The sequence below is a fragment of the Centroberyx gerrardi genome, chromosome 16, assembly GCF_048128805.1.
Source record: "Centroberyx gerrardi isolate f3 chromosome 16, fCenGer3.hap1.cur.20231027, whole genome shotgun sequence".
Classification (NCBI taxonomy): domain Eukaryota; kingdom Metazoa; phylum Chordata; class Actinopteri; order Beryciformes; family Berycidae; genus Centroberyx; species Centroberyx gerrardi.
Window position 1 is genome coordinate 7,264,356 of NC_136012.1, and position 16,393 is coordinate 7,280,748.

Below are 16,393 nucleotides of genomic sequence, written 5' to 3' on the forward strand. Positions count from 1 at the left end.
GATTTTTTTTGGCTCTATGACAATTGAAAAATCACTCGACCAAAAAGTGGCCCGAGAGGAGTGTTGGGCGAGTGCCTCTCAGTCGATCTGAGACTTGGGCACCATTCATTTTAATCACACAGTGCTTGGCCGTATGCACGGCTTGTCAAGTGTTAGACTTTGTAATGAAGGATTGCAATGAGCCCCTTTATTAGCCTACAGTAATGCATAGGAAAATGGATTCTTTAATTCTCCATGCAATGTAGGCTAATCATTTTTTAATGATGATATAATTAATGCTGTAATAAAAGTTTGTCTATGTGAAATTGCATCCCCTTGCAATAATTGTTTAATGTTGAAACATTTAGAAATTATATTTAAATGTTTTGAGAATCTATTGATCAATGCAATGGTTGTGAGAGTCATAGTTAATGAACACAAAGAGGAATCCAAAACTCCTGAACCTACCTGTTAATGCCAACAGCACAAATGGAACCAACACACAACATTGCCAAAAATAAATATTTACTTGAGTATGGATGAAAAGGACATAACAGCTATGTTGAAATGAACATCAACAAATAAAAGTAATTGCCAACTATATTTGGATTGCACTTCTAAGTGTGAGCAATCCGTTGGAGTTACTGGGAGCAGCAAACCATTCAGATGGTGGAAACTTGAGGCCTTTTGTGTTTGTTTAAAGTGTGAGCCGTCATTATGACTGCACCTCTTCACTCATTATAATTTATCAGTAAAGGTTACATCTCATTTCCCTCCTGGGAACTTCGAGAAAGTGCCGATGCAGCAAAAAGAAAAAAAGACACCCTCTCGGGCCATTAGGTTGGGTGACAACATCAACTCCAGAGCAAAAATCCTAAACCCAGACCCTGGAGCATGTGGAGGAACTGTAGATGTTTCCCTGAGTCAGGTTTCCTTTGGGAGAACTCTGGAATACTTATCTTTGAGTTAGGTTGCCAGACAAATGTCAAAAAAAAAAAAAGTTCAATTGACGGGTAATGATTTGGCTTTTAATGAGAGAAGAGTCTCTCCTCATGTTATAGCAGATTCTTGAGGCGTCGTGGCAGACTGGTGGTGATATCAGCGGGGTGCTTTGGTTGGAAACCCAAACAGTCTGGGAGAAAATCTTGAAGACTTAGTGGCGGCTCGTCTCATGCGGGAGACAGACTGCCCTCTTAACTGTAATTACTACTGCCAAAGGAAAACTTCACCAATGAATGAATTCACTATATACTATAAACCCTATAAGTAATTAGACAGTTTTTTTTCTTTGCATGTGAAATGACACAATGACTATGAAATGGAAGGGGTCACATTATTCACTTTTCGTGCGTGTGCTATCAAATAATTCATGTCTCCATAGAAGAATAAAGTGATTCATGATATTTCGTTTTTCAAAAAAAAGTATGGCTATATCTTGAATCCCTATGAAACAAATCTCACCTACAGAAGTGTCACAATACTGGATCCTGATTGGCAGACAGCACCAGCCCCACAATTAAAATGATACAAAAATACAGTGTTTGCATGGCAGAGAGTGTCTCCCTTCAGCGCCGCAAACCTGCCTGGTAGGACGGATTTAAACAGTTGTTTAAGGCGGAGTGCCAATTAAGACCAGGTCCTGTTGCGATGCATTGCCTGTAGATAGTCTGAAACTGCCTGGAAGAACCGATGGATTTTTGAAAGTCTATATAAAAGGCCCGATCACTAAGTGTACAGGGAATATTACAGCCCCATAACAATATAGATTTATTGACGAAATAACTCTGTAATCTCGACTCAATTGTAAAGCTATTTCTTGTGTGCAGCTACTTCCAAATGCAGCAGCTCGGCTTTTAGCTAGAGCTAAGAAGAGAGATCATATAAGTCCCATCTTGGCTTCCTTACATCGGCTTCCAGTTGATGTTGGAATCAATTTTAAAATCGTATTGATTACTTAGAAGGCAATAAATGGCTTGGCCCCATCTTCCATTAGAGAGCTTTTAACTGCCTACGTACAGAAGGATCGTCTTATATCATATATTTTTACTGCTCCAAAAATGATTGAGCATTTGCAGTCATGGAGGAAATACAATTAGTGAAATCTATATCCTCTTAAGTCACAACTGAAAAACACATTCTGAGGTAGAGGTTAGATGATAACTTGTTATTGCTATGCCATCTCAGTGTTATTATTTTGATGCTTTATGTAAATGTATTAAGAAAAGTGCTACACAAGCATAGCTTTTATACATAAAACTCATCTGAAAATGAAGTTATGAAATAGAAGAGGGAATGGGTAGGAAATATTCTCAAGTAAGAGGCATGGTGTTGCCATATTATTTAATTAGAATGTGAACGTTAAGTCGGGTATGTGCTGAGTTGGTGATGGCTTTTTGTGATCAAAATATCTGTAATTGCAGACTTCAAATTCTTCTGAAATAATATTGCAACACCATGCGTCTTACTTTTGAGACAGTATAAGCTTGACTGCAAGAAATGAGTCTTTGTATTATCTCTTAAAGCTCCACTCAGCAGCTTTATCTGCTCCAAATGGCAGAGAGAGGTAAAAGAGGCTTTCTATGGACAGAGCGCTCACTCTCTGTTGTGTCTGAGAAACTTCCTCTGGACTTGCCAATTACAAGTTTACATACACGACACCAGAATTTCATTTAGGGCGAATCTATGGCTTCTCAATTAGGAGGGACGGGACGCTCTTCTCTATTGAAGCAACATTTTGTGATTGTAGCTGATAAGACGGGTGTATTTTCACATTAAAATTTTGCCTGGTGTCGCTATCTCTTTCACACACCATGCTATAGTTGCAAATGGAGATGCAGGGGGAGCCAGTCGGAGGGAGGAGATGGAGCTTGAATGTGCAGCTATTACAGATTGAATATTTTAAGGCCTCTCTGGGGAGAGAGAGATGTACAGGGTTTTTTTTTTTTATGAAGAAAATATAGGAAGAACAGAAAAATGACTGCATTATGGGAGGCATCCAAAGCTTTTATTAGAGGTAAAATGATTGGTTTCTCTGTGAGACAGGGTGAGGTTGAAAACCTGGAAGATTAAATATACTTACTAAAAAGGGAACTTGTTAGAAAGGACTCCAACTCACTGCTCAAACAAATATGTGATTAGAATTTCAATTGAGTGAATTTTATTAATCTAAAGGTGAATATGCTTTATTTAGAATAAGAAGTAATTTCTGTGAAGGAGGCGACAAAGTGGGATAATGTTTGGCAAGAGAAATGGGGGGAAAAGAAATGCCAGTGTTATATACTAGCAATATTAAAAAAGGACAAAGAACTACTTAAAAAGGGTATTAATGGAGTTTCTCATGACTTCTATGAAAAGTTTACTTCAGTCTGAGAACAAAGCAGGAGAGAAAGATTAATATGCTTTTTTTTTTTTGCCCGGCTGAAAATATGTAATATTTCAAATGAGCAAGCTTGAAAGTCCAGAGTTTCCTATTCCAGAGGGGTAAGTTAGATAGGCTATTTCACAACTGCATGATGGAGAGCCGCCAGGGTCGGACGGCCTGCCAGTAGAATATGATAAATCATATATAGACATATTAAGAATGGCTGGAGTATTTTCAGGGACATATTGCAACTGATAAGTCCGTTTCTCGTAACTCTTTTCCCTAAAAAACGATAAGACTCTATCTCTTTGAGCGGCGTAGATGGGACGATGGTATCAAAGATCCTCTCTCGCTACAAAGTTGGAGAAAGTTCGACCTTAAATCATTCGCGGCCATCATGGAAACAGGAGCTTAACTAATAATTTCAGGCGGGCTATTGCACTTTATTTGGATGAAAAGGTCATCATCCTACCGTTTCACCGCGCTTTGTCTTGATACGGAGAGGGCCTGTGACAGGGCAGAAGGGCAATATCTTCTTTCCGTCCTCAGCACTTTTGGCTCCGGCCCAGGTTTTGACAGAGGGATTGATGTTCTATATATTGGCCCCGAGGCAGGCTGAAAGAGTGATATGTCCCTTCTTCCACGCTATCCAAGTCGACAGAACCAGGGGGATCCTATCTCTTTTATCTTTTTTAGTAGCATGACAACCTTTGTTGAATTTATGAAGGGAAATACTGAAATGTAAAGAAGTGAGGGGCAAGGTAGCTGTTGCTGTTTTTATATGCAGATGATACTTTGCTGTATACCAATTATCCTGTGTTCCCCCGCTGCTTGAAACTGTTGAGAGGTTTTCGAAAATAGTAGGGATATGAAGATTATTGGCATAATTTGGAAGTATCTGTTTAATCATTCGCCATGGTTATTCCCTTAAACTTTAAATGAATGCAAACAGGAATGAAATATCCTTGTGTATTGCTAATATTAGTATACTACCACTTCTCTTAGGTATAAGGTGGAAAGTAGATGAATAAAATTGTTACTAGTACATCTATGGGGAAAGATTAATACTAAAAATGGCTAATAGTTCCTAAATGTAATTATTTTTCAGTGATGCTTCCAATATGTTTCCCCATCAGTTTTTAATTAATATAATACCGTCTTTACAGATTTCCTGTGGGAGGGGGAATAAACACAAATGATTATGCAAAAGATTTGTTCACTGAAAGAAAAGATGTGAAATTGTACAAGGCTGCTTTTGAGATTTTCGAAATTGTCCAACCACTGGAGGAGAGAATGAGCAGAGCAGGGAGGAGCGGAGCTGGGGAAAAAAGTAATATAGCTCCCTGTGGGCCATGACATGTTTTATCTCAAAAAACAAAGGAGTTGGAGGCATGCAGGAGATCAATCCTATTCTCAGTAACTCAAGGGTGACTTGGATTGCTGCACATAGAATAAATGAGCCGTCCCTGTTTAAGCAAAGACGTGCCTCTGTCTGGCTCAGCCCTGGAATATGTATGGCAAAGACAACTGTATTTTGGGAGCAAACCGGTAGCAGAGGAGCTATTTACCCTGGGAGACATTCACAAAAACAAATTATGATTTGAAGAGAGTTGAAATTCAACCTAGATACTGATAATATATGAAAATATATGCAACCTAGAAGCTGCGTATCCTAAATTTGCCTCACTTGACTGATTGATTTTTTTTTCTTCTCCATGTTTGAAACAGACACAGAACAGTCACAGAATGTCGCAGAAAGTCAACAGGGATACTTGTGAAAACCTGTAATGTTTGTGATGAAAACATATTCATATAGTAAGAATTTTGCCACTACATATCACTTGATTGAATCTGATCACACTACAAAAAAATAACCTTTCAAAGCATAGTGAACAAGTCTAGATGATGCTTCTTTGAATTGTAAATGTGGATGTTTTCTGTATATGCATCACTAGACAGGTGCATTTCAAAGCCTTTCTGCATTTCACACTGTCTCTATGAAAATATGCAGCAGCTATACTTTGCTCTGAATTAGACTGTTTCAGTATGAAGTGCATGTTTGACTAACTAAACAAGGGTCTTCCATATCAAACTAGATAGGCATGAATCATGAAAGCAGTAGTTTGTCCCTTCTTTGTCCCTTCCCACAGAGAAAACAGGTTGAGTGGAGCTTTGCTGCTTGTGATCAATATTTATAGCTGTTAATGTACCATTTTGAAAATGCCAGAGAAATGAATCATATTGATTGCTGAGCAGTGGACACTCCAAAGTTTCACAAAACTAGCTAGTTTGTGGCAAAAGTCATCACAAGACAATGAATGGCCATAAATAAAGTACACAGATACCAAATTGAAGAACATAATTGAATTGTACAGTACATAGTCACAGCCAGGCAAAACAATGTTATGAACAAAACATGATAAAGCAGGCAGTTTATGTCATCCCCACAATTTCTTTATTTTATTTCATTATTTGGATCCCCATCAACCCTTACTGGAGTCTATACAAAAAGCACACATCAAGTAGCAGAAAAATGCATTCTGTACATGCATACAGTACATGCATTCTTACATACAAGAAAAGATTACATTAAATTGAAACAGAAACAGAAAAAAACAAGCACTCAGAGAGCGTAAAACCTCAGCCAACGCTGAATAATTCCCCAACTTGCTGTTCCACCTAAAGACATCATTCTTATCACTTCCATTTTGAGTTAAATTGATTTATCTCCAAACAACATCCCCTTAGGATTTGGAATCAAATCTCTTATCTTGTTAGTTTCATAGTAATGGCTAAAAAACAATAATCGAGAAATCCCAGATCCGGATCGCTGCCAAAATCTAATCGACTGTTTCTTGACCCAAGGCCTGTCTGTCCACCAGATTTCATGAAAATATGTTCATAAGTTTTTGAGATATCCTGCTGACAGACAGACAGACAAACAGGGGCGAAAACATAACCTCTTACCTCTGGCAGAGGTAAAAATAGGAACATTGTATTACATAACTACGCAAAACACATTTCAGACATTTTTCAGACATTTCTGTAAATGCTCCGTTCTTACTGCACTCTCCCTCTCTCTCTCGTAGTCTCCGTCGAGGGCCAGCGAGTGGGCGCTGTCCGAGCTGGACGTCCTGCTGCTGGCCGGCACGGTGAGCCACACCCTCAGCCTGGCGGCCAGCAGCTTCGTGGAGGAGGAGCACCAAACCTGGTACTTCCTGCTCAGCACCCTCTGCCTCGCCGTCTTCCAGGACGTCTGCCGCAAGTACTTCAGAGAGCGCGCCGGCTGCGGGGACGAGGACGAGCGCTTCCTCCCCACCAAAGACGGTCACCCCTCCGCCGTCCCCCAGGCAGAGGAGCGCTCGGAGAGATGGCTGGCGCTCGCCACCCCGCCCTTCACACTGGCCTGCTGCCGGATACTGCGCTCCCTCAACCAGACCGGGGTGCAGTGGGCCCATCTTCCTGACATGGGACACTGGCTTAACAGGTGGGCCAGTTGTCTAAAATGAGATATATTAAATGCTATAAAAAAATAAATAAGACACAAATACTTCTACAACACTTGCATAAAAGTACTGTATATATAAAGTTATACAATAGTTATAGAATATGCCTTATATTAAAGTAGAATTTGATAATTGTAACTGCTACTAATTAACTAATTATAACAGCCTGGTGCCATGTCCCTCAGTAGTAGTAATTTCTTAAGCTCTCATTTTCAGTTTTATATCACTGTAATGAGCCTGGCTTTTTAACAATTTTGCATACATGCTGTAGGCATAAATTGTTAATGTTGTTTCCTCTTGCACCGCAGAGAGCACAAGCCCTCCAGACCTTTGCACCGAAGTGCTTGTAACCTCTTTCCAAGCAGCCGTGCCACGGAGAAAGCTATCTATTCAGAGTCACGCAACTGTCTTGGAAACAAAGCCAGAAACATCAGTTCCATAGCAGACGTTTCAAAATGATTTGAACCCTTGAGAGAAAGAAGGGTAGAAAGAATGAAAGAAAGATGAGAAAGGACCAACCAATCAGTCTGTGACGCTTTATACCAAAGGAAACCAAAGAGAGGAGAGGAAAAGCTCTAATGTTGGTCCAGCTTTCTCTGGAAGCTGTTTTGAGACAGTATGTATTTCATTCTTACGTTTTGTTTTGTCACTTACTATGGGTTAGTTACTGTGGGCGGAGAAATGTACAATCCTGACAGCAGAGTTTCATTTGGGCTAATTGGGTGAATCTGCAGCATCTCAGTTAGGAGGGATGGGACGCTCTTCTCTAGTGCAGCTTTAAGGCAAATGAGGAAGAGCTATATTTTATTTAGCTAAATAAAGTGACATGAAAAAACACACGGCTCTCTCGAAAGAACACAGAGATTACAGCGTATTGTTTGTAAAGCTCAGTGCACAAGAGCAGAGTGTTCCTCACTGACTCTCTGTTGCCCTTCATCCTTAAAGGGGAGGTTTAGGATGTTTAGAGGCCAGTCTTGTTGAACACTAAACAGGTGTGTTTCTTTCTGAGAATCTGGCAACACCCTCCAGTTAGGATTTGTCAAAAGAAAGATTGAAGAATTGAGAATAGTCCTCTGCGGTCACTCAGACTGTAGAAAACGGTCGCCGATTTATTGGTGAAGCTGTGGCCGTTTCAAGGTCATTAATGTTCCGTCGGCAGCACAGGTCGGGGGATTATAGTTTGTTCTTTAACATGCGCCGCATTGTGGAATAGAGACGCGGATAACTGACCTTTTCCCTGTCCAGCGTTGCCCCTCTCTCCCTACCTTCGCCGCCTGTTGCTTGGATAATGAGATCTAGGTATCGTTGCTCCTCATCTTGTCTCAAAGTACCTAACTCCTCTGATCCAGCTAACGGCTAAATGCAAGGGGTACTGCTCCTCTTTGATATGTCCTTTGAGGTCTTATTTCCTGTCTGCGCTCGGCGTGGTGTAATTTCAAACCATGTCACCTCCAATTTTTGCTTGTTAAAGCTTAAACTGGTGCTGGAGGATATGATATTCTGGACATTGTTTCATCCAAAATTGAAATTTTCTCTTTGGCCCAACTTACTAACTTACTTAATGAATTGATTTTTGCTCATCTTTTAGTTCTGGGCAAAAAAGTCCAGGAAGGCCCTTCATGTTACAATGTATCAGCAGTTACTTGAACTGCTTTCTGTCTGTCGTCTCTTGCCAGCTCCGAACACAAGACGGTCCTCTCCCTGCTGGCCGCCTTCTCTTTGATTCTCATCTACTTCCTGATTCAAAGACGATGCTCATGGGTGTCCAAGATCGCCCTGGCCCTGGGACTTTTGGGCGTCTACAGCTACCGGGCGGCGGTCGGCAACGTCCTGTTTCCCTGGCAACACACCGGTCAAAATATGTCCAAGTAAGTTTTCTGTGAAACCCCCCCCCCTGACCACAATTTCATTGACCGTATCGCGCGGCAAATTGATCTTCTTTGTTAGCCGGTTGATTTATTGTGCGAGAGTGATGAGTTGCGCGCCGATGCAGCTGAGCGTGGCGTCTGCAGCACTGTAGGGGACAAAGATTCAGACCCGCATCCCTTCAGCTGCGATGATGAACTGCTGTACTCCGCAGGTTCTTCTGGCCTACATTCACCTAAATCCTCCCTAACTCCTCAAAGTCTTAAATTACATTCATTCAATTTAAAGGGACATCAAGTAATCTGTGACCTTTATTGACTGAAATTGGCAACCAGTAAGAATTGCAACAACATTGATAGAACTTGTCTCCTCCTACACAAGTCCCGCCCCCCCTCACCCCTCCTGTCCCCATGGGCTACGATGGCCTGTAATGGACATAAACAATAATGTCACATTTCCACAGTAGAGAGGAGTAAGCTAGCAGAAATTCCACAGAAATGTCAAGTGAAGAGGTAATACATCACAATGCAAAATACTGGTATAATGATACTATTTTGTCATTTGATTTTTGTGGCTTGAGAACAAGGCTAAAAGTCCATGTCCTCCATCACTGACAGTTGAAAATGTGAGTAGGTGGGGGGGATTATCAGGGTCATGAAACCCCAATGTGTGGGGAGTTTCTGTTCCAAAACAGAGTGCAGGCCGGAAAGTGAGTTTTTAAAGCCAGAAATCTCAGCATCCGGCTGGTTGAGTCATCAGCAAACCCATCAAACCCCTGCTGTTATGTTATGGGTATGTGGTGCTATGGAACAGCAGAAATCTTACTTACTGCACCTTTAAATGCAGTTATTAAAGGTCTTTTGCATGGTTACATGGCAATATGCAAAACAGCATGTTAAAAAAGGTCTGGAAAAGTCTTAAATTATTATTTTTTTATTTTTTTATTTTTTTATTTGTGCAATAAAGTGATAACAATACAAGTGTAAAACAATACAAAACATGGTGTTGGAAGACAGGACAGAAGAGGTAACAGAGTCACAAAATAATCAAACATAACCAAAACAGAACAAAACAAAATAAAAAAGAGAAAACAAACCAACAAACAAACAACCAGAAACAAAAGAGGCAAGTTCAACTCGATGGTCTTTGAGGGAGTGAAGGTTCAAATGAGAGGGGTTAATGTGCCTAAATATGCGCATATGAGTGTGTTCGTGCGTATGTCTGTGTGGTAGTGTGGAAGGGGTCTCGAGAGGGAGTTGGGTCCCCACCCAACTCCTTGAGGTTGTGGATGGGGGTGGGAGGGGTGGGGTTGGGGGGGTGGTAGGAGCCACAGGAGGTGTTTGTGACCGGAGCTCCACTGCAGATAATGAGAGGGTGTAGTGGAGGGAGTAGAGGAGGGAGGGAGGGAGGGGAGGGAAAAGTCTTAAATTTGGCATTTTAAAACCTACAGACACACTGAACCCCTGCTGTATACACCTGAAACCAATAATTTCCTCTCCTAGATCTCGATGAATCAAGAATCATACTAGGTTCATATTTATGTTTATTGTTCATATTTATTTAGATATATTTTATTACAGTAAATGTTTTACAGAGATGTGACTTTTTTAAAGGGTTTTCAGTGGTTTTGGAAGCATAAATCCCTCTCAGTTGTAACTGGAGATTACCGTTTCCACGCTTTTTCCTGCTTTTTTATGTTGCTAATCACATCCTTTTTACCAATTTATTAATGTACCGTTTCAATTACCAATGGCATTCAATATCTTTGAAGTTGGGATAGCACAGTACAACCCTTGACTCATACATGCAACATACATACATGCAAACCCAATAATATTCATTTTAATCAGGTGGGTTAATGATGGGAAAAACACCAGCAAACCAAAAACTTGAACCATCAAGAGACAATGCCTTCAAAAACAGCTGCCAGTGTATTTTACACACACTGTAATTCATCCAAGTCGAACTGAATAATGAAAAAAGATGTGTAATGAATACGGTAAAAGGATACAACAGTGTTCCGGCCAGTAAGCTCTTTGATAAATGTATTTGTTATGCGACGAGACTATTGATGCCGCTTCCCAGTGTATGTATTTAATCCTTTAGCACAATGTGTATTTATGTATATAAACTGTAGTTAGCCTTGTCTAAAAGGAGAGGAAATCAACCATCTTGCAACTCCTAAGTGTGGTAATTCTTCATTCTGCAGCCTGTAGCTTGGCACAGAGTTATCCGGTACTAACCCCCGTCAGAAAATAATGAGTGTGCAGGGCTGCACACAGTTCTCCTGTCTAGTTTTCCTGACCTCCCCTCATCTACCACCAGAACCCGGCCTTCCCTAACCTTTCCTGTTCTCCTTGGCAGTCTCTGCTACTTGCTCACCTAATTAAAAGCTCAACCTCTCACCCTCATCCGTGCACAGGCACCTGACCAAAGCCACGCAGGGACCCGGCTGCTTTTGACGGACAGCGTGATTGACAAGGTGGGCGGTTGACCTGGCGATTTCTTCAGACCTGGTGAAGTCGATCATTACGGCCCTCCGCCTCGAGCATTTAGTTTAGATTTCGTCCGTGCTGTGGATTCTTTGGCCGAGCTCTTTAAGCCGAGCCAAACTTTTGTCTCGGGCCATACAGCAATAAGACGCAATCCATCTGAGGTGTTGCATCTGAATATTGAGTCGAGAGAAGCCATATTTGTTCAAATATGCTGCAATGGAAGCAGCTTGGTTGATGAATACATATTGAATGTCAAACAGAGATTGCATATAATGTGGGAAATTTCCAGTGGGGTTCATTTTTTTTTTTAAATTTATAGTGGATATGGTGGTTTATATATAGTGGAATTCATGATTGTAGATACAATATCAGCGCTTTCGATTCCACTTCTCTGAATGAAAGCCAAAAACATTCCACTTCTTACTACGTTGTTTCTTTTGCAGCATATTGTGAATGTAGGAAGGAATGACTTTGTCTAATGACCCTTTCTATAGTCCGGCCCTCTTGGGTTAGTCTTGCAGTGTTTTATCAGAGTAGAGCCCCCTGACAGCTCCCTGGTTCCCTCCTTCGCCTTCCCTTTGTGCCAGCCGCCTAATTGCTCAGTTGCATCTTTCAAAATGGCTAATGGGGTTGAGAACAGCCAACATTGTTCCCTTTAAACAGTTCAAAGAGGTACTTAGATGGATGTCACCGTGTGGATGTCTCTCTCTCTCTTTCTCTCTCTCTCTCTCTCACACAAACACAAACACTAACACACACACACCTTTCCAGACGGAGTCATCACAAATGAGCCTAAAAATAGAGAAGCAGTCATCAGACAGGGTCAGCCCGTCCAAAAAAAAAAAAAAAAAAACTGTATTTTTTTTTATTTATTTTTATTTAACCAGGTGCTGTAGTCCCACTGAGATTAAGAATCACTGTTTTTCCCCGGCCAAGAAAAGCAGCATCATGACAAACATAAAAGATGCAGACAAGCAACATAAAATATGCACCGCAGCAAGATACAATCAAAGTCACGTAAAATATAGAGCAAATCATATTTTCTGTATAAGCGTTCCAATAGGAAGTAGTGCAACATCAAAGCAGCAGGCTCAAGGGCCAAGCCTGTCTAAGCCTGTATAGATCACAGCCAAAGTTTGTTACAGTATGTGTTCTCCTTCATGGTATTTATGGCACATTTTACACTGAACACACCAACCACGGGAGGCATTTATAATGTTTATGTTTGTATTTGTGTCTGACTGCGTGTGTGCGCTTTACACCTGCACAAAACATGACCCATTTATTCATTTACTGCTTTATCTAGAGAGGTTTGCTGTGCAGGTTCCCAATTTAAAAATATTCATGCATACCGATCCCTCTTAAAAATGGAAATGTATTCAAACTCCTTTCAAAACACCTGTGAACCCCTACCTTCACCGCACACACACACACACACACACACACACACACACACACACACACAGAGACACGCAGAATTCAGTTTTCAGGTTTATTACCCAGGGGGTAAAGCATTTTATAACCCTATTTCAAAGGCAAACCTGTGATGCTACAATCTATCAGTGGTAAAATTCAACAGATTATTATCCGCCAATGGCTTCTAATAAGCATTATTCCGAAAAAAAACCTGCCTTTGTCTCCATTTCATCTTTCCACCTAAATCATTTCAAGAATTATAGGCGATCGGTGCTGTAACTGATGTGAAGCTTCGGAGAGAGAGAGCTTTAACTCAATCAGGCTTCCAACACACGCTGCCAGCACAGCAGAGAGTGATCTAGTGGCTTGTTATATTATTAGATGGATGCTTTGTCTGTATCCATTGTGTCTCCCAGTTAGTCCCACTGGCATTTTGACGGTGGCGACTCCTCGTATCTCGCACACGTTCCGCTTCATCCCGCAGAAAGACAGGCTAAAATAGAGTAGGCGGGCCTTCCTCCTCCTCCTCCTCCTCCTCCTCCTCCTCCTCAAAGCTTTCTCCCTAGCAATGAATTAGTTGTTTTGGCTGATGTAAGCGTTGGGCGTGATGCAGGTGATTGATGGCGGTGATATACCCAACATGTTCTGGAGGATTGGACGTCTTAGTCTTACCTTTCTTCCTTACTCATTCTCGGTAGAACCCTGGCGCTTGTTTCCAAGGTAACATGTTAGTGAAATCCAGGCAGCTCATCTGTACCACAGTCTGACAAGCTACCACTTTCTGTCCACAGCGACTACTGCTAACATTGCAAAAAGCAGCAAATAAGATGCGATTGATTCGGCTAGTCGTGCTTCGTCATGGGGGGGGTGGTGGAGGATTCTGTGACCCACCCTAAGGCTTGGAGAAAAAATATTGACCGTCTTCCCCAAAGAACTTATAATTACGTGATTGGTATCAAAGAGAGAAATAATATTTTGATCTCATCAGCGTGTGAGTCACGCTGCTTTGGACCCATTTCATAGTAGAGCCGTTTGCAGACTTATACTTGAATAAATAAACTTTGATTACTTGATGATTGATTCTTTTTTTGGGCAACAGTATATGGTTTAATGAATGTTTAATGAGCTGCTTTGCTACGTTGCCTCGTCATTATGCCGTCTGATGAATCTGATTACCGCAGTATCTGGGAAAACAAAGGATTTCTGTTCTACTCCGGGGCTGCGGTTCTTGTTCTCGAATCCCGCCTTGAGATCGCAAGTTTTGGCACTCTCCCAGAGTTAAAAAGTAATCGAGCAATCTGAAAAAGTGATGCCGAGCATCACAAAAAGCACTCTTTCCATTGTTCTTTATGATTAATGTGCTGTGTAAAAGACGGAGCATGTTAGACTGTAAAGCGCCTTCAATCTCAAGCCAAAAAAGCAACTGACAAAGCGGTGTTATTATTCCAGTATTTAGCATTGTGATATATTACCTCTTCACTTGACATGACTGTTGCATCTGTGCTCTAATTAGTTAGTGTCCTCTTCTGTTTTGTGAAAATGTGACTTTATTGTTTGTGTCCATTACAGGCCACCATAGCTCAAGGGGACAGGAGGGGTGATGTTGTTGCAATTCCTACTGGTTGCCTGTAGAGGGCGATAGAAGTCATAGATTACTTAATGCCCCTTTAACCACAGGTCCTGACTAGTCTAATCCAGTGATTCTCAACCTTTTTCATATCAAGGACCCCTAATTTAGTCCACATTAGAGCCACAGACCCCCATTTGATGAGATTTTGTGCCTCGGACCCAAATCTGAGAATATTTTTATTGTTAGATATGATTTTGTCCAGAATTCCATGACTGTCTTTATTGTAGGTAGAGAGATAACAGTGAAACTATGACCAAAATAGTCATTCTTCTACATTGTCTAATTGTATTAACTTCTTGTAAATTAAGTAATGGGAAAGTTTAACAATTTTCTGGGGACCCCCTGGAACCCCCTCAAGGACAGGGTCAGAAAATTTGAGGAATCTTAAAGGTGCAGAAAGTTACTGATAATTCATTGAAGGATATGAGATATTGTCTGTGTGTTAGCAACCAGTAACAAGAGAATAGACCATCAGATTAAGGGACAAATAAAACAGCATTTGAGCTATAGGCATAATATTTATTCTACTTCATCCAATCCATCACCTAATTCTGCCTCATCAAAGCCCTCTTCTATTTTTGTGCAATTATCTCTTATTCTTATCAAAAGTTGTTGCCCTCTCTCATTTGTGTGTGTATTTTACACCTTAGAGTGTAGAGAATCTGCCCCATAGCATACTAAATGTTGAAATCACTTCCAAAGCTACAGTAAATTAAGCCGTTGTCGGGCCGTAGCGCTGTGTAAGTGGTTTAATCACATCAACAGTTGTATTTCCTACCTGGGCCTAATAGTCTTTTACCCGCAACAGTCACCCAACAGTCTGAAGCAGGAGACACTTGAGCAACTGCAGCCACTTCTGAGCTTTCAAATATATAGAGCAATTGGGAAAATGACATAAACTGCAAATAGCTTCTGCTGCTCTGACATGGAGGAAATCTTGTGCTTTCTGCATTGAAAATGTCAAAGTGGTCTCAGTCCCTTTTTCATCCATCACGAGTTTGCATGCCCGGGTGTTGGAGGGAAAAATGGTTATTGTTTCAGAATGATATCCATTAGTCCTGCAATTTGACAAAGTTTAGTATATGGTGTTCTGTGGGAATGGCATCTTTTAATGTGTCACATCTAAACCTCACATGGGTTTGGTTTACTCCTTCCTCAGCGTCAAGCGTCGCGGTAAGAAGATTACGCTTTTGAGTCAGATAATCTACAAGGTGCGACGACGCTTGTGTTAAACATAAACACGTACGTAGCACAGAAAGATGAGTTCGTAATGCCCTCTGCTTTTCCACCCCGCACACCAGCGAGCACGAAAGCCATCCGAAAGCCACAAATGTGCTTAGCATAAAATCAGATCCAGGCCTGGATTTTCAGCTCTTCCTTTTGCATAAAATAATGATGAATGTAATCCGTGCCGTATTGTTAGGGGAGTTGTGAATATTAAAGAATAGTGCTGTATGGAGCATATTACTGCACTGTTCTTCTGTTGGAACAGGTTTCCATAAAACACTCTGATTAATAATACATGCTCAATACCTGCTCAACTCCTTCAGGGTCAGCTATTATCCTGTTGCACTGTCTTAGCTGTGACTGTATCACACAGCCTTTACTCTGTGATATCCTTCTTTAACTGACAACTAGTGACTTTCTATTGCCACGCTTGTCAGCAGAAGATTTTCTAATATAACATAAGATAGGTGAGCATATAAAAAAGTACTATAATCTTCCTTACTGGGCTCGTCTTCACATGTTTGCAGAGAATATAATTTAAAAGCCGATCTCCTCGGGCCACAGCTCCTCCAAAATTCGTCGCCTCCCTAAACTTCATTACTTCATTATGCTCTTCATTTTTCCCCTCCCATTATAAAACAAGCCTTTATCTTTCTCCTAGTCCTTACCACTCTTTTGTTGTCCCTTGTTTATCTTTTTATGACGGCTAATTTACTTATTCTGCTTCTTACCGCTAACACTAATCACTCAGCGGTAAGTTGATCAAAGAGCATATTTGCCCAAAAGTTGATGTATTCTTTTACTGTAAGTTGCACTGGATAAGAGCGCACGCTAAATGTCTAAAATGGAAATTAGGCTAAATGTAATTGCCTTCATAATCGAAAGCACTTTTCCTTTAAAGCTTCAATTTGGG

General features: G+C 40.9%; 1 protein-coding gene across 1 annotated transcript in view; it reads left to right on the forward strand.

Moving 5' to 3' along the window:
- pigg (phosphatidylinositol glycan anchor biosynthesis class G (EMM blood group)) overlaps window positions 1-16,393 on the forward strand; it is a 53,263-nt gene that overhangs the window by 23,564 nt on the left and 13,306 nt on the right. The window contains exons 9-10 of the mRNA XM_071927149.2: window positions 6,430-6,827; window positions 8,523-8,714. Coding sequence (XP_071783250.2) covers window positions 6,430-6,827; window positions 8,523-8,714 — 590 coding nt within the window. The remainder of the gene's footprint in view (window positions 1-6,429; window positions 6,828-8,522; window positions 8,715-16,393) is intronic.